The 22,723-nt window shown below is 44.6% G+C and overlaps 1 protein-coding gene across 3 annotated transcripts in view; it reads left to right on the top strand.

Moving 5' to 3' along the window:
- Positions 1–1,178: 1,178 nt before the first annotated feature.
- LOC121569810 (rho GTPase-activating protein 12) overlaps positions 1,179–22,723 on the top strand; it is a 101,536-nt gene continuing 79,991 nt past the window's right edge. For all 3 annotated transcript variants that reach the window (XM_041881022.2, XM_041881023.2, XM_041881021.2), the window contains exons 1-2: positions 1,179–1,407; positions 4,831–5,693. In XM_041881022.2, the coding sequence (XP_041736956.2) occupies positions 4,950–5,693 (744 nt within the window). In that variant the 5' untranslated portion in view covers positions 1,179–1,407; positions 4,831–4,949. The remainder of the gene's footprint in view (positions 1,408–4,830; positions 5,694–22,723) is intronic.

Here is a 22,723-nt window from a genome sequence, read left to right as displayed (position 1 = left end):
AATGTATGCACTCACTAACTGTAAGTCGCTCTGGATAAGAGCGTCTGCTAAATGACTAAAATGTAATTCCCCCCAGAAATGTCCGGGAACTTGCAGGTGCCTTGGTGGAAGAGTGGGGTAACATCTCACAGCAAGAACTGGCAAATCTGGTGCAGTCCATGAGGAGTAGATGCACTGCAGTACTTAATGCAGCTGGTGGCCACACCAGATACTGACTGTTACTTTTGTCCCCCCCTTTGTTCAGGGACACATTATTCAATTTCTGTTAGTCACATGTCTGTGGAACTTGTTCAGTTTATGTCTCAGTTGTTGAATCTTGTTATGTTCATACAAATATTTACACATGTTAAGTTTGCTGAAAATAAACGCAGTCGACAGTGAGAGGACGTTTAGAGTTTAGTAAAAAAAAAACTAAAAAAAGTTTGCTTATTCAATGGCAATGATTGCCCAGCCCTACAAGTAGGTTACCTCAATTCAATGGGCTGATGGCTGCACTGGCCCATTCACACCAGCAGAGCACGCTTTGGTACTGTCACTCACGCTGTCGAATAACGGTATCTGATGAGTGAAAGGCAAACTATTGTACATTTTGGTGATATGTTTTCAGTAATCTTTTTACTCAGTCAGCTGTACCAGGATTAAGAAAGAAAGGCATTTTACTTCTGGTGAGGATAATTTGGCAAATCCTAAATCTCCCATAATCTATTATTCAATCTTTAGGTAATTGAGGAACATTCTTGAAATGTCTGTCACAGATTTGGCTTGAGATGGTAACAGATGGTTGGTGACGGAAGAAACCGAGATGGTAAATTATTCATTAATATGAACTCTTTATGGGGCTCAGTCTTGAAGATCACCAGACAATTTTATTTGCCAATACAATTTAGAAACCCATATCAACCCCATCACTTTACACATGGGATATAGTAGCCTATAGGCTAAACCAAGAAACCACATTGGTTACAAATTAAACTGCTATTTGGAACAAATAACCTATTTGCACAATTAAGAGAAGTGATTGAATAGCTTTCAAAGAAATCCAGTGGTTGCCTTTTGCCACTGGTGCAGCACTGCAACTGAGAACGGTGAGGCTATTGACCACGAGAAGGCAAGCCAGGGGTACCATCCATCATACGTCACAGACAGACAGACAGACAGGCGGGGTAGGAGAAGAATAGACCAACGCAGCGCTCACAAGCGATAGCACCACGGCGGGGTGGAAACGAGGCAGGGGATGGTGGGGATGGTATGGTTGAATATTGAATACACTGCGAGCCTACTCGAGTCGCATAGCCTACTATATTTGAGCAGTTTAGAACACTGAAATATCTGGAGGAAAAGTTCCGCTGAAAACAACCGCCGTTGACTAGCTTATTCTTTGGAGATAAAGAAGATACCATTCACAAGGTGTGTAGGCTACATATCATTTGTTGGGCTATCCATTATTCTTAATCGCAAAACCGCGGATACTAGCTATTGGCTACTTCCAAAGTTACTTTGTTGCAATACATTGTTTCGAAACAACTGGCTACTTTTGGTTCTTCGACCTTGAATTCCTTGACAGAAGAGTGCATTTGAACCTGTGTTGTTATGGTGTAGTAACTTAACTGTTTCTATAAACGTAGCTAATTCTATTTGATATTTAAACTACAACGCACTCATGGCATAGGAAGGTGCTGATATTGTTTTGGTTGTCTATCCTTTGGTTTTCACCTGATAGACCTATTGGCTGCATTTATTTACTACAGATTGGTTTCTTAGCATAGATAATTGTTATGCAAATGATTCCTAACAGGTAGCCTATAATAGTGTGATATTACATCTGTGTCCAAATGTTTCATCAAGGGATAATTTTTCCTCAGCTCAGTCTGCACCTCCACCCAGACTTTCGTGGTTCGGGAATGAGCGTTTCTGTCTAGTCTGGGTCTTTTGTTGAAACTGAATATGGATTAAACTCCATTGTTGTATTTCAGGAGTCTTGGAACTCCTTTGGCGGAGGGACCCTGCCCCCACGCCGGTTTTGTCTAGAAGGATACAGCTTTTGTCAGGTTTAGGAGAATTAACTTAACAGGTTAGAATAATTAGGTTAAGGTTAGGAAAAGAGTTAGGTTTAGCTAAAATGCACACAAAAAAATCAACTTTTGACGTCAATTTGACAAAAGCTGGATCCCATCTAGCCATGACCGTGTTTCCCTTGGAAATTTGTTGAAGGAAGGATTTCTTTGCACCCATACTGATCACAAACAAAATGTTATCCTCATCCACGCAGGAATTTAAACAAGTAAAATTGAACAACAACTATGCACATGTGTTGTTGCCTCGTGAACAGTCTTGGTGACATCTGTTTGGAATAGAACCACACTGGGACAAAGCAATGGGACAAAGGCATGTAGAATCTCACGGTATTTTAATGCTCATGTGGCCAACAAAGCACAGATGATAAAACCATAGTTCATGCTCCTTACATAATGGTAATCCATCCCTCATCCTCAGACCTTATGACAGGTCACGCAGTATGTGTAATTAGTTTTTCTTTCTAAATATTGTTCTACATAGCGATCCTCAGCAATCCATTTAGTGTGTGTTTAGCTGTGGATGAAGAGTGCATCACAATAAGCAGATGCGTTAGATCTTGTTGGTGCATAGCATACAGGTGAACTGAACATCAAGGTAAGCATGAATAATTCCCTATTATACGTAGGCAGTATGAGAGAGAGGGCAATCAAATCAAATACTCAAATCAAATGTTATTCATCACATGCTGCGTAAACAACAGGTGTGGACTAACAGTAAATGCTTACTTTTGGGCCCTTCCTAACAGTGCAGAGAGAAAGAACATGGATAAATAATAGAAAAGTAAAACATGTAATAATCGATAACTTGGCTAGATACAAGGGGTACCAGTATCAAGTCGATGTGCAGAGGTATGAGGTAATTGAGGTAGATATGTACATATAACTAGGAATAAGGTGACAGATAGTAAACAGTAGCAGCAGCGTATGTGATGAGTCAAAGAACTTAGTGCAAAAAGGGTCAATGCAGATAATCCGGGTAGCTATTTGGTTAGCTATTTAACTAACTATTTAGCAGTCTTATGGCTTGGGGGTAGAAGCTGTTCAGGGTTCTGTTGGTTCCAGAGAGAACAGTCTGTGACTTGGTTGGCTGAAGTCTTTGACAATTTTTAGGGCCTTCACCTCACACCGCCTGGTATATAGGTCCTGGATGGCAGGGAGCTCAGCCCCAGTGATGTACTGGGCCGTCCGCACTACCCTCTGTAGTGCCTTGCGGTCGGATGCCAAGCAGTTGCCATACCAAGCGGTGATGCAGCCAGTCAAGATTTTCACTCACCACTCTGTGGTATAGCCTAGTCTCTGTCACTCACACTTTCTCCCAGACCACTGTAACTACCAGATATATATTCTTGATGGGAGGCTATTGTGTTCACTCTTCAGCAGTGGCTAAATGTGTGTGTTCATATCTCTGTAGATGAGAGGGACATCAGTCATATAGATACAGGCATACAGTCATGCCTCGGAAAAGCACCTGCTTTTTCCTGCCTCTGTTTCAGGATGTCAGACTGCAGCGGATGATAATATAATATGAGGGAGTCATGGAGAGAAACTACTCTGTGGCATGTGTCACGATCGTCTATGTCGTCCAAGTATGACCAAGGCGCAGCGTGTCCAAGAAACATGACTTTATTAAATAAACGTTATCGAACTACAAACAAAAGACGACTCAATGAAGTCCACGGTACACTGACCAAAAGGAACAAAAACCCACAACCACAAGGTGAAAACACACAGTATAAATATGGCTCCCAATCAGAGATAACGAGCCGACAGCTGACACTCGTTACCTCCGATTGGGAGTCACTGACCAAACACGGAAACAAAACCAAAACCAAACACAACAAATGAACACACCCTATACCCAACACACCCAAATGAATACACCCTGGCTCAAACAACACAGTCCCGGAGCCAGAGCGTGACAGCATGGGAGCTCCTGAACCTTGTATTTATGGTGCTGGGTATTTATAGGTGATATGTCAGGGGAATATCCATGTCAGATACTGTAGATAACTGACAGAACTTCCTCTCTGGAGGAATACCCAGTCCCAGGTCCCAGTTCCCAGTCCCAAAACAACAGGGGGAGACTGGAGAGTGACCTGGCTATCACTAGATGCACTAAAGTGTGACTAGAGTAAGGGATGTTAATTCATGTGAGAAACCAAATAAATACCTTTTATATTCCGAATAAGGCTGTGATTCCAGTAGTATACTGTAGGTTTATGGCATATTTATTATTTACATTAGGCCTATAGGAGTAATATTATGTTCCTGTGAGGTTGGATCATCATGTTACCATTGTGGATTTCCTATCCAGTCATATTCTGTTTCTGATCCTGTGGACTTAAAGTTGTTTTTGAAAATGAAAGAGTGAATTTGGCCCCTGTATGATCCTCATTTACTGACATGTCTGGAAATAGCTTGTGACATCATGCTAGTGTTGTCTGCTGAGAGAAACTTGTAATAAAGTAGGATTTGAAGGCAAGTGTTGGTGTGGTGAGTAGTAGTGTCTGTTTGTGTGTAATTGCCATTCAGACAGAGGGCTGTAAAGTACTGTCATTTTAGGTTTGTCTGAATGGGATGGGGGTAGAAATGAAGGCCTTAGCCTGTGATGAAAGAAGGTACCATCGCGCTCAACCTTAAACAGAAATAATCTTTAGTGGTAGGCGCACATGACCAACAAATAATGCAGTCAAATGCTTAAAATAATAACTGAAACCTAACTGAAACCTTTCCTTCTCTTCTTCCTGATGTCTAGGGGAGCCCAGTGAGAGATGTCAATCCCCCCAGCTTTCTGATTCTGAACATCACCTAAAGGTCAGAGGTTAAAGGGTCAGAGGTCAGGAGTCAACGAGGTCAGAAGTGGTCAACACCATCATGGCTGACAGTGAGGGGCTTGGTGGCAGTGGGGTTGATCTGCCCATCCTCGCCTCGGTCGAGGTGGAGGTGGAGTACGACTATGAGTACAAGGCTAAAGATAAGATGATCTCCATCAGGCAGGGGGAGTGCTACATGCTGGTCAGGAAGACCAACGAGGACTGGTGGCAGGTACGGAAGGAAGAGGGGATGAAAGCCTTCTATGTCCCAGCACAGTACGTCAGGGAGGTGCGCCGGGCGCTGATGCCCCCACCGAAGCCCCTCGTGTCGGGCGGGATGGGTGGGACGATCCGGGTAAAGCCTACAGTTCTGGATATCTGTAGCGCGTCCAACGAGAACCTCAACAACAGGCCACCTCAGGAGATGTCTAGTTTTGGGCGTCCATCGCCCACCTCCACGCCCTCACCCTCTTCGGGGCACGTTACCCCGCCTGCTCTGCCCAAGGATGCCAACCAGAACCCGGGAAGGCCGCGGCACAGCAAGCCCCCCAGCGTAGCCGATCTGGTGCTCCTACACAACAACAATAACGATCACCACAGCAACAACTCCACGTTACCGCATATGCGGGCGGACTCTCCGCCCCCCAGGGCCCCCAAGAACCACCATATAAACCACAGCCAGAGCCATGACTCGGACCGAACTCTCTCCTCTTCTGGGGACTCCCCGGGGGAGGGGTCAGAGAAGCTCCGTAACGACTCGGAGTCTGGAGATGACCTGAGCAGCAGCTCTACTGAACACATGCAGGTAAGAGATAGTATGATGCTGCTGTTCTTAAATGGGAACCGATTATTACAACCCTTTCTCTATCCATCATCCTTTTTTTCATCCATTTCCCTGGCTAGCGGGAAGACATTAGCGTATGAGTGTCCTTCCCATCTCTTTCTCTCTCCCTCCTGTCAGATAGTGTCAGATTAGATGTTGAGTGATGGAGCGTCTCTCCTCCACTGTCTCCTGCGGAGCTGCCTTCATTCATCAGCACCCGTGGAGAATGCGGCTTTATTCCACCCCATTGCCTTTAATACTTTTTGCCTCATTTCCTAGATTTGACAAGAGCAGCAACAGTGGCTGCAGGTGAATATTATTAAAACCCCCACAATTACCCTTGGATCTAGGGAATCTGTTTCTGTTCTGTTCAGCAAGCTTTGGTACAGAGGTGTTTTTTGGGAGAGTTTATGTTTCTCCTCTGTATGTGTTAGGCCATTAAAGACTTAATGGGGTGTTCATAGCGTCGCTGGTAAAATGTAGGGTCCTGTAATTGAGTGTGATTGTAGGACAGACACAGAGAGATATACTGGAGAGACATGCTGGTCCATCAGGCAGGTTTTGGATGTGGTTGCTGATAAGGTCAGTTTCGAGGGGCCAACTTCAACAGTGCTGATAATTTTGGAGCCTAAACTTTCCTTTGAACTAACAGGTTATTCTCAATGTCTCTTTGAGCCTCAAGGTCTAGAGCAGAGGACTACATGAGTCGAGTGTCATCCTCAGCAACAGCATGTATGTTACTCAGTAGTGGAAAAAGTACCCAATTGTTCCTAGACATTTCCACTTCACAATAACAGCACTTACAGTTGACCGGGGCAGCTCTAGCAGGGCAGAAATTTGACGACCTGATTTATTGGAAAGGTGGCATCCTATGACGGTGCCACGTGAAAGTCACTGAGCTCTTCAGTAAGGCCGTTCTACTGCCAAAGTTTGTCTATGGAGATTGCATGGCTGTGTGTTCGATTTTATACACTTGTCAGCAACGGGTGTGGCTGAAATAGCCGAATCCACTAATTTGCAGGGGTGTCCACATATCTTTGTGTATATATAGTGTATGTTTAGTGAGTCGGCCAGATCAGAGGCAGTGGGGATGACAATGAATGTTCTCTTTGTGTGTGAATTGGACCATTGTCCTGTCCTGCTAAGCATTCAAAATCTAACGAGTACTTTTGGGTGTCAGGGAAAATGTATGGAGTAAAAAGTACATTATTTTCTTTAGGAATGTAGTGAAGTAAAAGTTTAAGTAGTACTTTAAAGTATTTTTTCAGGGTTCTTTCTCAATTCAGGTATAGGGTAAATTGTGAAGGCTCTTTGTGGAGCAGGAGGCGGCTGAGGAACAAAGAGAGGGACTGGGCTTGAATAGAAACTAGGTCATATCAGTCTGCTCTGCTCTGTCGCCCCGCTGGCCGCGGGGACCTGTGTGTGTACGTTTGTGTGAGGACGAGTGTGAGAATGGTGTGTGGAGGTGTGTGTGTGTGAGAGAGCCATGTGTTTGGCCTGGAAAAGAGGGAGAATGGAACCGATGGTGGAACATGCCCACATGACGGACCATGGTTAAAATTAGAATGTTATGATAATGCATCATGTTGAACAACAGTGATGAAATCCCAACCAGCTGCATGCAAAATTATTTTCTGTGTGTAATTCAGCAGAATTAATTTTATGCTAGTCAAATTGGTGACCATAATCGTACACATTCGCCCAAGTCATTTACATGTGCATCAAAGGGTTTTAGTTGAATGTTTCTGACAGACTGTAGCGCCAACGGAGCGTATGCCTAGCCCACCGCAGGTTTGCTCTGCCAGTTAACTGCAGAGCTTGTTCACTGTTTGGTCAGGTGAATCCCGCTCTGTTTCACTTTGTGGTCTTTAGTCTTTCCTATCTGGCCAGTTGCTATGCAGGTGATTGGCCCTGCAGTGCAACCAACCAACCAACACTTCGATTTCCTGTGTCATTGCAGGGTTACAGAAAAAAGCTGTCTATGTGTGCTAAACAAAGCGCTTTCAGTATGAGCAAAGACAGTTATTAGAAGGCTCTTTTCCTCTTTTCTCCGCTTCTCCTTTTTCTAACCTCCCCTTGCCTGTATCCTTCTCGCTCCATAGGAGAGAGAATCAGGGGATGTGTGTGAGGATTTGTCAGAGTGACAAGCCTGTGGTCTGGTGCTAGCTGGTCTCCCTAGCCTAGCTAAATTGATCTGATCAGTAAATCATGGTAAACCTCTGTGTGGTACCATATTCTCCCTGCCTGTATAACCTAATTCCTTTCTCTGTAGGGCTCTGTCTGACTAGTAGCTATAGGATGGAGTGGCCTAAATGTATCTGGCTGATACACAGCTTGGGTTCGTTGGCAATGTGACCTCTGAATCCCCCCCCCCCCCTCTAAAAGCACAGCTCCTATGCTCTTAAAAGATTGGCCAAATAAGCCCCTTTCCTTACTTCTCAAGACCCTGCACTGGCATCCGTATGGACTGGTATTTCAGTTCTTTAAAGGACACGATGTGGGCCACCCTGTACTGTGGCCAAGCTGCACTATGTCTAAAGCTTGTTGTTTTTGTAGCCTCTTTTTTGTAATGTGTCATGTTCTCTCTCTCTCTTGCTCGCTCGCCGTTGCCCCACTACGAGATATGAAGGAGAGTCAGAGGAGCGGAGTGACGAAAGACATTTCTACTTTTAAATTCGCATTACGGCCTTACCTTTAATTGTGGCTGGCAACGCGACATTCTTGGTCCACAGCTCAAATTGACAGTAAAAATCACCGTAGCCACTAGCCAGTAAGCACAAACTATTCAACACTAACCAGGTTTCCATCCACATTTTTTATGTGAGTAAAATACATGTTGGATAAAAAATGTCATGACAGGCCTGACATTTTCCAAATGTCAACAAAACAAAATAAGCTAGACAAGGTGCGATCTTTTTGTGTGGGTAAAATCTATTATGCGAGAAATGTCGGTGGAAATGCTTTTATGCGCAAATATTGCTATAATAACCATCATATTGAAGTCAACTTGGAGTCACGCGATGACATGTTGTGTGGTTCTCCCACTACGACTCGTCGGGAAAGCATGCAGTTTGTTAAGCTACAGATGAAATAAATGATGATGAACTTCACAGGGTGGTGAAAGTGTACGGTGATGAGTTTGATTCTCCTTTCCAATAAATATCTAGGGTCTTATTCTGGTGACATGATAATTGATGCTTGGCTGGCGTTTCAGAAAATAATAATGGTCTTGCTCTTTTGTCCATATAATCTCAAAATGTGGACTATACGTGCGCGCTAGCCAACAGCGTACAGATAGCGCTGTTGGCTAGAGTGCCCTTACCAATACCAGAGTGGGCACACTTAATATAAACTCAGCAAAAAAAGAAATGTCCTCTCACTGTCAACTGCGTTTATTTTCAGCAAACTTAACATGTGTAAATATTTGTATGAACATAACAAGATTCTGAGACATAAACTGAACAAGTTCCACAGACATGTGACTAACATAAATGGAATAATGTGTCCCTGAACAAAGGGGGGGTCAAAATCAAAAGTAACAGTCAGTATCTGGTGTGGCCACCAGCTGCATCAAGTACTGCAGGGCATCTCCTCCTCATGGACTGCACCAGATTTGCCAGTTCTTGCTTCCACCAAGGTACCTGCAAGTTCCCGGACATTTCTGGGGGGAATGGCCCTAGCCCTCACCCTCCGATCCAACAGGTCCCAGATGTGCTCAATGGGATTGAGATCCGGGCTCTTCGCTGGACATGGCAGAAAGCTGACATTCCTCTCTTGCAGGAAATCACGCACAGAACGAGCAGTATGGCTGGTGGCATTGTCATGCTGGAGGGTCATGTCAGGATGAGCCTGCAGGAAGGGTAACACATGAGGGAGGAGGATGTAACTTCCCTGTAACACACAGCGTTGAGATTGCCTGCAATGACAACAAGCTCAGTCCGATGATGCTGTGACACACTGCCCCAGACCATGACGGACCCTCCACCTCCAAATCGATCCCGCTCCAGAGTACAGGCCTCGGTGTAACGCTCATTCCTTCGACGATAAACGCGAATCCGACCATCACCCCTGGTGAGACAAAACCGCGACTCGTCAGTGAAGAGCACTTTTTGCCAGTCCTGTCTGATCCAGCGACGGTTAGTTTGTGCCCATAGTCGACGTTGTTGCCGGTGATGTCTGGTAAGGACCAGCCTTACAACAGGCCGACAAGCCCTCAGTCCGGCCTCTCAGCCTATTGCGGACAGTCTGAGCACTGATGGAGGGATTGTGCGTTCCTGGTGTAACTCGGGCAGTTGTTGTTGCCATCCTGTACCTGTCCCACAGGTGTGATGTTCAGATGTACGGATCCTGTGCAGGTGTTGTTACACGTGGTCTGCCACTGGGAGGACGATCAGCTGTCCGTTCTGTCTACGTGTAGCGCTGTCGTAGGTGTCTCACAGTACGGACATTGAAATGTATTGCCCTGGCTACATCTGCAGTCCTCATGCCTCCTTGCAGCATGCCTAAGGCACATTCATGCAGATGAGCAGGGACCATGGGCATCTTTCGTTTTGTGTATTTCAGAGTCAGTAGAAAGGCCTCTTTAGTGTCCTAAGTTTTCATAACTGTGACCTTAATTGCCTACCGTCTGTAAGCTGTTAGTGTCTTAACGACTGTTCCACAGGTGCATGTTCATTAATTGTTTATGGTTCATTGAACAAGCATGGGAAACAGTGTTTAAACCCTTTACAATGAAGATCTGTGAAGTTATCTCGATTTTTACGAATTATCTTTGAAAAACAGGGTCCTGAAAAGGGGAGTTTATAATGCCAAAGAAAATGGTGGGAAACCATCAGTAGAGTTGAAAATGCTATGGAAACCCATTTATCTTGTATTTTTTATTAGGTACATGGGAATTTAACCGCAAAATGTATTTTTATGTGCATTATGTCATCATGCACAGCCTTTTATCTGCAACAAGTACATTTAATGGAAATACATTTTGTGGGAAAATGTGCATATTGTTTTTATGCCGCTTTTAGAATATTCGCATGAAAATCTGTTGCCAATTGGATGGCAACCTAGCTACTGACAAACTTTTCTTCTAAAACATATTATACTATAGAATAGGGCCTGGACGATACCAGTATCGCAATATTTTTTTCCATGGCAAAAATTTAAACACAAAGCAGATTAAACTCTTTGGTCCTTTAAAAACCCGCTGTATGTAAAATATTGTGTGCTATTGTCACGCCCTGGCTCTGGGGACACTTGTATGTTGAGCCAGGGTGTGCATTTCATTTGTTTATTTAGTATGTGTATTTCTATGTTGGCCTGAGTGGCTCCCAATCAGAGGCAACGAGTGTCAGCTGTCGTTGGTTGTCTCTGATTGGGAGCCATATTTAAACTGTCTGTTTCCCATTTGTGTTTGTGGGATCTTGTTTCAAGTCTGTTTATGTTAGACCGTGAACTGTCACGTATCGTTTGTTGTTTTGATCGTGTCTCTAATTAAAGAGTATGTTTGACTGCAACGCTGCGCCTTGGTCCTCTTTGGTAGATGATCGTGACAGAAGATCCCACCTCGACTGGATCAAGCAGCGTGACGAGGAGAGAGGATGGACCTGGGAGGAGATGAGTGAGAGTCTGGCAAGAGGGATGGAGGCCATGAGCACGGGGGAGAGACAAGCCCATACATTTTTTAGGGGGGGGCTAACACCGTGGACGACGGGGCAGCAGGAGGCCGCCAGGTTACGGGAGTCACTGGTCACCAGGGGGAAGGAGGATGTAGAGGCACGGCGAGAGGTACTGGCGTGTGTTGCCAGTCCGGTCCGGCCTGTTCCTGATCCCCACGTAGGGCCAGTGGTGTGTGTTCCCAGTACGGTCCGGCCTGTTCCTGCCACTCGCACCAAGTCAGTGGTGCGCTCGTCAGCCCGGCACGGTCCGTTCCCTGCTCCCCGCACCAAGTCAGTGGTGCGCCCGTCAGCCCGGTCCGGCCCGCTCCTGCTCCCCGCACCAAGTCAGTGGTGCGCCGTCAGCCCGGTCCGGCCCGCTCCTGCTCCCCGCACCAAGTCAGTGGTGCGTTTGCAGTCAGCCCGGCGCGGCCCGTTCCTGCTCCCGCACCAAGTCAGTGGTGCGCGTCGTCAGCCCGGTCCGGCCCATTCCTGCTCCCCGCACCAAGTCAGTGGTGCGTTTCGTCAGCCCAGCTCGGTCCGTTCCTGCTCCCGCACCAAGTCAGTGGTGCGCCCGTCAGTCCGGCACGGCCCGTTCCTGCTCCCCGCACCAAGTCGGTGGTGCGCCCGTCAGTCCGGCACGGCCCGTTCCTGCTCCCCGCACCAAGTCAGTGGTGCGCTTCGTCAGCCCGGTCAGGCCCGCTCCTGCTCCCCGCACCAAGTCAGTGGTGCGTTTCGTCACCCCGGCGCGGCCCGCTCCTGCTCCCCACACCAAGCCAGTGGTGTGCGTCGTCAGTCCGGCACGGCCCGTGCCTGTTCCACCGGTGGCTGGTCCGGCACCGGTCAGATGCTTCACGCCGGAGCTAGAGCAATCCGCTCCACCAGTGTGCAGTCCAGCTCCGGCCAGCGGGGCCAGACCGGACCAGGGGTACTTTGGGGGGTTGGAGAGGGAGCGGGGATCAGGCCCGGAGCCGGATCCGCCGCCTAAGCGGAGTGCCCACCCGGTCCCTCCCCTGTGGTGTTTGGTGGGCGCGGTCGGAGTCCGCGCCTTTAGGGGGGGGGGTACTGTCACGCCCTGGCTCTGGGGACACTTGTATGTTGAGCCAGGGTGTGCATTTCATTTGTTTATTTAGTATGTGTATTTCTATGTTGGCCTGAGTGGCTCCCAATCAGAGGCAACGAGTGTCAGCTGTCGTTGGTTGTCTCTGATTGGGAGCCATATTTAAACTGTCTGTTTCCCGTTTGTGGGATCTTGTTTCAAGTCTGTTTATGTTAGACCGTGAACTGTCACGTATCGTTTGTTGTTTTGATCGTGTCTCTAATTAAAGAGTATGTTTGCCTGCAACGCTGCGCCTTGGTCCTCTTTGGTAGACGATCGTGACAGCTATAGCTTGGAAGATAAATGAATGTGACTCTTAGGGCTGTTTTCCTAAATACATTTAATCTGCTTTGTGTTTTGTTTCATTGCCACGATACTAACGAGTATTGTGATACTGGTATCATCCCGGGCCTACTATTGAATAATGCAACCAAACGATATTACACTCTTGAATAATACAACAATTTACAAGCATGTGCAGACAATTAAAGGGTTTATTTTATTGTCTGTAGGCTACACTCGTTGCATTTTAGCTTCAAGTCAAAATCACAGAGTTGCTAACAGCATGTCTTCATCAAGTAATGTTAGCCTTTTAAAAAACTAGCGGCATCATTACAACAAACCAGGCTTCATTTTTATCCATATCATGCAAATCATTACATGTGGTAAAAGCAAATTGCGGCAGAAAACTTGGGTGAATTCACTGCAGAGTTGCGACGAGCTGTTTTATATGGAAGCCCATACCCGCCACAAAATAAAAGCCTCGATTTGTTAAGGTGCACAATTAGTCTGTGATTCAGTCTGATCAACTGTAGCCTACTGAAAATAACCACAGCTGCAGGTAGCCTAGAGAAGCCTATGCACTCTGATCACATCTGGACCAAGGGAAACGTAATGTCATGTTTTTATAGCCTAAGCTATGTATTTATAGTCTAAAATAGGCCCATTTATTTGTGTTCTGAGAAAATGTGAATGTGATAAAATTTGGTTTATATTCAAACTTCGGTTGGGTAGGCTACCTAGAAATGTTTTATCCAAAATTATTGACTGGAATTAATTAATCAACACAATAGTGATGACATACTGTATGAGTATCTTTTTAATTACAGATACAAAGGCCTACACGTCCTGTTAGTTTTTGTCCAATCGCAGTTTTCTCTTTGTCTGTGTAAAGGGTTTTAATGTTTTCTTCCTCCCTAAGGCCAGGAGTTTTTCCAGGAGTAAAAAAATAAATAACCATATGACTTGATTAGAAAAATTATCTGGCCGATATAAAACAGTTTTTTTACAGCTGATTTATTACTGTCATACGCTACAACTAGGGTCCGGAGTTGGTTAGGTTAGCCTACTACCAGATCAGGAAAAACTCTGGGCCCCAGGAAAACAATTCCCCCACCACTCTGGGACCTGTGGTGCCACATCCATAGTTTTACGTGGCTCAGTACAGCCGGCAGCTACTGCGACAATTTCAGAATGTAACAGCCTATTACTGCAATTTCAGGTAAAAACTCAATTAAACAAGTCTCAAATATTAGGAAAATGTCTATACATTTCAGCTGTTTCAAAAACATTGCTCTGCTATTACCATTTATACTGTAGGAGTGTTGGCTCAATGAGACAATTATTTTTAAACTGCCCTGCTTCAAGGGCAAGTGTCCTCCAGAGGTAGCGGTTGAGACGTAGCAAGTACGCAAGTTTACATTTGAGTAATATGTGTAGCAGACGGTATATTAACTCAGTTTAAAGTAAAAAAATATATATAGTAAGTGTGAAGAGGCTCTCGCTCGCTCGCTCTCTTTCTCTCTTTGACCGTTTTCACATTGATGATAGCAAAGGGACATTTTCAAGAGGTTCTCGAGTTATCAATTCTTGAGAGACAATGCTGTTGAATAAACTTGCTAAATTATCACGTCTCGAGCAGGGCAGTGTAAACATAATTATCTCGTTGAGCTCAACACTCTTACAGTATAAATGGTAATAGCAGAGCAATGTTATTGAAACAGCTGCAATTTATATAAATATTTTAGACCTGCTTTATTGATTATTTTACCTGAAATTGCAGTAACAGCCTGTTACATTCTGAAATGGTCCAGTAGCTGCCGCCTGCCCAGGGCCGGCGCTAGCCTTTTGGGGCCCCCCACCTCGTGGTAAAACATTTTAGTGGCCCCATGGTGGAGATGGGGAGTAGAGACAATTTTGCAGTTTTAAAGCTTTCGGCAATTCTACTCATTTTGACATTTGTCAGAGATAATTTTTAGCAGTTTTACAGCTAATTTCCTGCAATTACCCATTTATATATATATATATATATATATATATATATATATATATATATATATATATATATATATATATATATATATTAAAAAATTGTGGGTGGGCACTAGCGTCCGGGGGCCCTAAGCGGCCTCTTATGTGGCTTATGCCTGGAACCGGCCCTGCGCCTGCTTGCTGCATTCAGCCACATAAAACTATGGAAGCCCATTCCCGCCACCGATACTAGCTCAGAATGTTGAGATATTTAAGTCAAACTATGTAAGTAATTTTTTTGTTTTGTAGTAGATCAAATAAATAAAACATTTTTTCATTTGTAACATTCTGTGGTGATTTTAGAGGTGGCACCAATGACTTTATACTGTATATGAATGGACAAAGCCATTGATCACGTGACTCCATACATTCCAATGTGAAGACTCCATAGCGCATTAAAGCCAAATGAAGATGGCGTCTCATGGAGACATAACATGCACAGTTTGAGCTACTCCAGGAAGTGACGTTGCAGGCTAGCTCAGAGCTGCCCCCTCTCATTGAGTACCTCAAGTTGAAGGCCAACCAGGGTACTGCAGGCTGCCGTTAGCAACTAAATTATATTATACTTTTCTGTGTGCGATTTTAAAATAATCGGTTCAAACACATACATCTGGTGTTGGGCTGACCACATTTAATCGACTGGGCGATTTTTTTGGTCAATAGGCTGTTGGTCGTCTGAGATTTCTTTAGTCAAGCAGTTACAAATCATATATTTTTTTCATACACGAGACACCTGTCTGATTCGCGCCTGTCTCAGTAGACTAATCCATTGCAGAGGCTGCGGGGATGGCACAGTCCATCACTCAGGCATCAGCAACGGAAGGCACGTGTGCCGTGAGGGTATTTGCCTTGGCACGCCAAGCAATCTGATAATATTTGAAAATTGCATTGGTTTTCCATAAATAGCTACTGCTTTCGACCTGACAATGTTTGTGAGAGTATTCCTTAGGCCTACAGTATGTGTGAAGATAATGTATCATTTCAAATGTTGAGTTAAGAAGAAGGGGAGTGTGGCTTCCATGCACAAGGCTCGTCTCGCTCCAGAATGCACTCTCTCCCACCAATTCATGCGCATTCATTGTTTCATATTCATTGTGTGAATTGTTTGCCCTTTGCTTGTTAGTGTCTATCAATTCACTATTACATACTATATATCACCAGTAGTACATTTATTAATTATTGTTAATTCCAATAATTTCTGATCTACAATGTTTGTTTGATTACAGTAATTTCTGTTAATGAATTCAATATAATATTATTAGTCCTACAGTCGTTTACCATTCTCATTGTCGGAGTGCTACACTTGTGAGAAACAAGTGTTGTTATTTAATTGTATTACATTTTTAACTTTTGTCAATTTATTCATTGTATTTAGTTTTGGAGCGCTCCTGTCAGTGTTGAGTAAGGACGCACAACTGGTTACGCATAGAAGTAGGTCCCATTTGGGGAAGTCTGCTAGTATTTCTGATTGTCTTAACTCACCAACACTAATGAGCTGTCAAGCTTCTGAAAGTATTTTCTTCTTTACCTCAAACAGCAAGTAAACAAAGTCTGTTAACATCCATTCAAAAATGACAATAGTTCCAGCTCTCTCCCTTTGATAAAAGGGAAAATGTAATGCTCTGTTCCAGTGGAAATATCATAAAATACCTAATTACTTCTTATCCCTTGTGCAAATACAGCTGTGTCTGTCTGGAGCTCACTGGTGCAGGAAACGCTGAGGGCCCAGAATAGTTAATACAATGTTGGGACCATATTTTTTCTAATCAGGTCATATGTTGTTTTTTTTACTCCTGGAAAAACTCATGGCCCTAGCGAGGATGAAAATGTTAATATCCTGTCAAACAAGTCATGAGGTGAATCAGTACTTTGTCCCTCTTCAGCACTTTTTTATTTAACCAAATCTAAAGTGCTGGGGCCTCCCGAGATGAGCAGCGGTCTAAGGCACTGCATCGCAGTGCTTGAGGCGTCACTACAGACCCAGGTTCGATCCCGGGCTGTGTCGCAGCTGGCCGTGACCGGGAGACCCATGAGGTGGTGCACAATTGGCCCAGCGTCGTTCGGGTTGGGGGACGGTTTGGCCGGCAGGGATGTCTTTGTCCCACCGCAAGGGGGCATTGCGTTTCCACTCCGTTGTGGACATCCCTATTGAATTGCATGACATTCGGTTCAACATAACAGGGTACTTATGGGTAACGTGAACAAGGCTTGAGAGGTGTGAGCGTATGTACGCTGTACAATGGCTAAACGTGACCACTATCTTACTCCGTAGTCTGATTTCCTGATTGGACTATTCTGCTAGATGCTGTAATGTAGGGGTTCTCAAACTTTTTGGGGACAGGGACCCCTTTTACGATAATAAATTCATCAGTGACCTCCTCATAATCAGAACACAACTCGAGTTCGATAAAAATAGCATACATGGAGTTTTACTATGACTTCGGCAGTGCATGGCCGGAAGCCCAAACCAGATGGGATGGTGTATCACTGCAGAATGCTGTGGTAGCCATGCTGGTTAAGTGTGCCTTGAATTCTAAATAAATCACAGACAGTGTCACCAGCAAAGCACCCTCAAACCATAACACCTCCTCCTCCATGCTTTACGGTAGGAACTACACATGAGGAGATCATCAGTTCACCCACACCGCGTCTCCAAAGCCATGGCAGTTGGAACCAAAATTCTCAAATTTGGACACCAAAGTACACATTTCCGCCGGTCTAATGTCCATTGCTCGTGTTTCTTGGCCCAAGCAAAGTCTCTTCTTATTATTGATGTCCTTTAGTAGTGGTTTATTTGCAGCAATTCGACCATGAATGCCTGAATCACACAGTCCCCTCTGAACAGTTGATGTTGAGATGTGTCTGTTACTTGAACTCTGTGAAGCATTTATTTGGGCTGCAGTTTCTGAGGCTGGTAACTCTAATGAACTTATCCTCTGCAGCAGAGGTAACTCTGGGTCTTCCATTCCTGTGGCGGTCCTCATGAGAGCCAGTTTCATCATAGCGCTTGATGGTTTTTGCGGCTGCACTTGTTCCGTATTGACTGACCTTCATGTCTTAAAGTAATGAGGGACTGTTGTTTCTCTTTGCTTATTTGAGCTGTTCTTGCCATAATATGGACTTGGTCTTTTACCAAATAGGGCTATCTTCTGTATAACCCCCTACCTTGTCACAACACAACTGATTGGCTCAAACGCATTAAGAAGGAAAGAAATTCCACAAATTAACTTTTAAGAAGGCACACCTGTTATTTTTTTTTTTAGCCATTTAGCAGACGCTCTTATCCAGAGCGACTTACAGGAGCAATTAGGGTTAAGTGCCTTGCTCAAGGGCACATTGACAGACTTTTCTTGAAATGCATTCCAGGTGACTACCTCATGAAGCTGGTTGAGAGAATGCCAAGAGTGTGCAAAGCTGTCATCAAGGCAAAGGGTGGCTATTTGAAGAATCTCAAATATAAAATATATTTGGATTTGTTTAACACTTTTTTGGTTACTACACGATTCCATATGTGTTATTTCATAGTTTTGATGACTTCACTATTATTTTACAATGTAAAAATAAAGAAAAACCCTTGAATGAGTAGGTGTGTCCAAACTTTTGACTGGTAGTGTATACACAGTGCAATGCCAAGCGTTGGCTGGAGTGGTGTAAAGCTTGCCGCCATTGGACTCTGGAGCAGTGGAAACGCGTTCTCTGGAGTGATGAATCACACTTCACCATCTGGCAGAATCTGGGTTTGGCGGATGCCAGGAGAATGCTACCTGCCAAATGCATAGTGCGAACTGTAACGTTTGGTGGAGGAGGAATAATGGTCTGGGGCTGTTTTTCATGGTTTGGGCTAGGCCCCTTAGTTCCAGTGAAGGGAAATCTTAATGCTACAGCATACAATGACATTCTAGATGATTCTGTGCTTCCAACTTTGTGGCAACAGTTTGGCGAAGGCCCTTTCCTGTTTCAGCATGACAATGCCCCCGTGCACAAAGCGAGGTCCATACAGAAATGGTTTGTTGAGGTCGTTGTGGAAGAACTTGACTGGCCCGCACAGAGCCCTGACCTCAACCCCATCGAACACCTTTGGGATGAATTGGAACGCCGACTGCGAGCCAGGCCTAATCGCCCAACATCAGTGCCCGATCTCACTAATGCTCTTGTGGCTGAATGGAAGCAAGTCCCAAGTCCCCTCAGCAATGTTCCAACATCTAGTGGAAAGCCTTCCCAGAAGAGTGGAGGCTGTTATAGCAGCAAAGGGGGGACCAACTCCATATTAATGCCCATGATTTTTTGGATGAGATGTTCGACTAGCAGGTGTCCACATACCTTTGGTCATGTAGTGTGTATATACTGACCAAAAATATAAACGCAATGTAAAGTGTTGGTCCCATGTTTCATGAGCTGAAATAAAATATCCCAGAAATGTTGTATATGCACAAAAAGCGTATTTTTTGTCATTGTGTGCACACATTTGTTTACATCTCTGTTAGTGACCATTTCTCCTTTGCCAAGATAATCCATCCACCTGACAGGTGTGTCATATCAATCATCTGATTAAACAGCATGATCATTACACAGGTGCACCCTGTGCTGGGGACAATTAAAGGCCACTCTAAAATGTGCAGTTTTGTCACACAACACAATGCCTGTCATGACTTCCGCCGAGGCTGCCTCCCCTCCTTGTTCGGGCAGGTTTCGGCGTTCGTCGTCACCGGCTTACTAGCTACTGCCGATCCCATTCTCATCACTCCACTTGTCATGTCTTGTCTTGTCAATCACACACACCTGGTGCTCATTCTCCTAATTAGTATGTGTATAAGTGTTCCCTCTGTTCCCCTTGTCTTTGTGAGTGATTGTTTCATTGTGAGAGCGAGTCTTCCATTTGTTATTGCCAAGATGGAATATTTCCCTTCTGATAGTTTCGTATTGACGCTTGGTGAGTTTTATTTATGTAAACGGAATAAACTCTGGACTTCTGTGTTTTACCTCCTGCACCTGACTCCTTCATTCACACCTCATCACAATGCCACAGATGACTCAAGTTTTGAGGGAGTGTGCAATTGGCATGCTGACTGCAGGAATGTCCACCAGAGCTGTTGCCAGATAATTTAATGTTCATTTCTCTACCATAAGCCGCCTCAAACGTCATTTTAGAGAATTTGGCAGTACGTCCAACCGACCTCACACCCGCAGACCACTTGTATGGTGTAGTGTTGGCGGTGGGGTTATGGTATGGTCAGGCATAAACTACGGACAACAAAAACAATTGCATTTTATCTATGGCAATTTGAATGCACAGAGATACCGTGAAGAGATCCTGAGGCCCATTGTCGTGCAATTCATCAGACGCCATCACCTCATGTTTCAGCATGATAATGCAAGGCCCCATGTCGCAAGGATCTGTACACAATTCCTGGAAGCTGAAAATGTCCCAGTTCTTCCAGGCCTGCATACTCACCAGACTTGTCACCCACTGAGCATGTTTGGGATGCTCTGGATTGACGTGTACGACAGCGTGTTCCAGTTCCCGCCAATATCCAGCAACTTCGCACAGCCATTGAAGAGGAGTGGGACAACATTCCACAGGCCACAACCAACAGCCTGATCAACTCTCTGCGAAGGAGATATCGCTCTGCATGAGGCAAATGGTGGTCACACCAGCTACTGACTGGTTTTCTGATCCACGGCCCTACCTTTTTTTAAAGGTATCTGAGATTGTGACCAACAAATGCATATCTGTATTCCCAGTCATGTAAAATCCATAGATTAGGGTGTAATTTATTTATTTCAATTGACTGATTTCCTCATATGAACTGTAACTCAGTAAAATCTTTGAAATTGTTGCATGTTGCATTTATATTTTTGTTCAGTATATACTGTATATATTTTTGATCTGGCCGCAGACCCCCTGCAGTACCTCCACTTAAAGAATCCCTGCTCTAATATAGAAGCCATATACCCATAACCCTGCCATGTGTACCACCGTGTGTATCTAATATTGGGATAGTAACGGGACCATATTTAGAAGCATGTCTATCACCCCTGAAAATACCCCCATATGGCATGTCTTTATGACAGCAACTCCCAATAGAAAGAGGCAACACCACTTCTACCGTATAGCCTCGGCTTCCAGGCTTCACTTAGGACCACAAATAGCGTATATGACATAACTGGTATGAAACTGTATACAGGAGTAAATCTGTGGAAAAGGAACAGCTGGTCTGAGCTGACCCAAGGTCAGATCTATGAATTCCCCTGTCTGCCCTTATGATTGCTGTGTTAGTCTGGTTGCTGCACTCTCATCTGATTTGAGGTAGGGTGTGCATCCCAAATGGCACCCTATTCCCTTTAGAGTGCACTACTTTTGACTGGAGCCCTATGGGATGTAAGTGCCATGAAGAGTAAACTTCGGTTGCATCTCAAATGGCACCATATTCTCTATATAGTAAACTTTTGACCAGGGTCTAGTGCTCTGGTCAAAAGTAGTGCACTGCATAGGGATGAGGGTGCCATTTGGGACGCAACCACAGAAGCCTAGGCATATGCAGTGAGAGGCGATGTCATGTCTTTAAAGATGCAGAAGAACAAGAAGCATCTTGTGAGGGGAAGGAAGTCTGCTAGCTAGCGTTGTACTGTCTGAGTCTTTCTCTTGTCTCGCGCATGTTGCCTTTGAGTAAGTTGGGCCTACACATTTACCTCAGTCAGTTAGGCGTTTGTTTATAGATTTGTGCAAGGGAGAGTTGGCGCAAAGGTTGTGAATCTGTAACAGGGGTTTTACAGGTTACTGACAGACATAGCTCACAATGTTTGTGCTGGATTTGCGTAACACTAAACAGACTGTTCGTATTTCATATTCACAGTTTATCGTTTTCTACAGTCAGAAGAAAGCAAAGCACATTTTGAAAAAAAAATTACCTAAGAAAAAATATACTAATTGCTATTGTGATGATCTGGCTGTGTATGTATAGAAAGCAGGTTGTGTTGTCATGGTGTTTATAGTAGAAGGCCCTTATACTTTGCCCTCTACTCTGTTAGCTGAGTTGTGCTGAGAGTCTAAACTACTTCCCAGGTGCCGGCTGAAAAGGAGGCCGCTGCTTGTTTTCCAGTGCATACTTGTCATTCCTGCCACAGTACCCACACACAAACATGCACACAGAGACACACGCAAATGTACACATACAGTACAGACCTGGCTGTGGGTCCAGTGCATGGGTAATTCAATGAAGCCCTGCTCATCCCTCTGAAGTGAAGCAGCAGAGCTCACTCTAATCTAATATTTAACCTGAGCAAATAGTACATCAAAGTCTAGAGCTCTCTCTCTCTCTGCTTCTCTTTTTCTCTCTCTTTCTCTCTCTGTGGTTCTCTCTCTTCTGTTTCTCTCTCCTTCTCTTCATCCCCCCCCTCTCTTTATCTCTCTGGTGATGATGAGTGATATCAATAGAATATTGTGAAGGACATGTTGATACTTTCAGGGTGAAGAACCATTTAACATCAAGTTGTAAAATAGTGAACTACTCCTTTAAGTATTTGATGGATCTTGGCCCAGGATTAATTTGAAAGGTAATTCGGATGCACAATACTTAACACACAATGACTCACACCTCTTATTTCTCTACCCCGAACATGGTGCCTCTATTTCAGGCAGATTAGTTTTGATCACTCCTGTTCCTATGCACTTGATCACTCCTGTTCTGTACCTATGCAGTGAGAGTGAGCTGTTGGACAGGTAAGAAGACCCTGTCTGCCACGTAGGAACCGTCAGTAATGTCAATAGAGTCCAACAGAAGGTTAATGCTATGATTCACCCATCACTCGCTCCCTTTCGCTCTTTCTCTCGTGCTCTCTCTCTCTCGCTGGCGCTGGGCTGACTAGTGTTGTTCAGAGTGGACTGACTGTCTGGGACATCATGTACCCAAAGGACAAGGTAAGCAGCATCAGAACGAGGGAATGAGTGAAAGAGT

Source organism: Coregonus clupeaformis, chromosome 7 (genome assembly GCF_020615455.1).
Source record: "Coregonus clupeaformis isolate EN_2021a chromosome 7, ASM2061545v1, whole genome shotgun sequence".
In the NCBI taxonomy this organism is placed as follows: Eukaryota; Metazoa; Chordata; class Actinopteri; order Salmoniformes; family Salmonidae; genus Coregonus; species Coregonus clupeaformis.
This window is presented reverse-complemented; position numbering and strand designations above follow the sequence as displayed.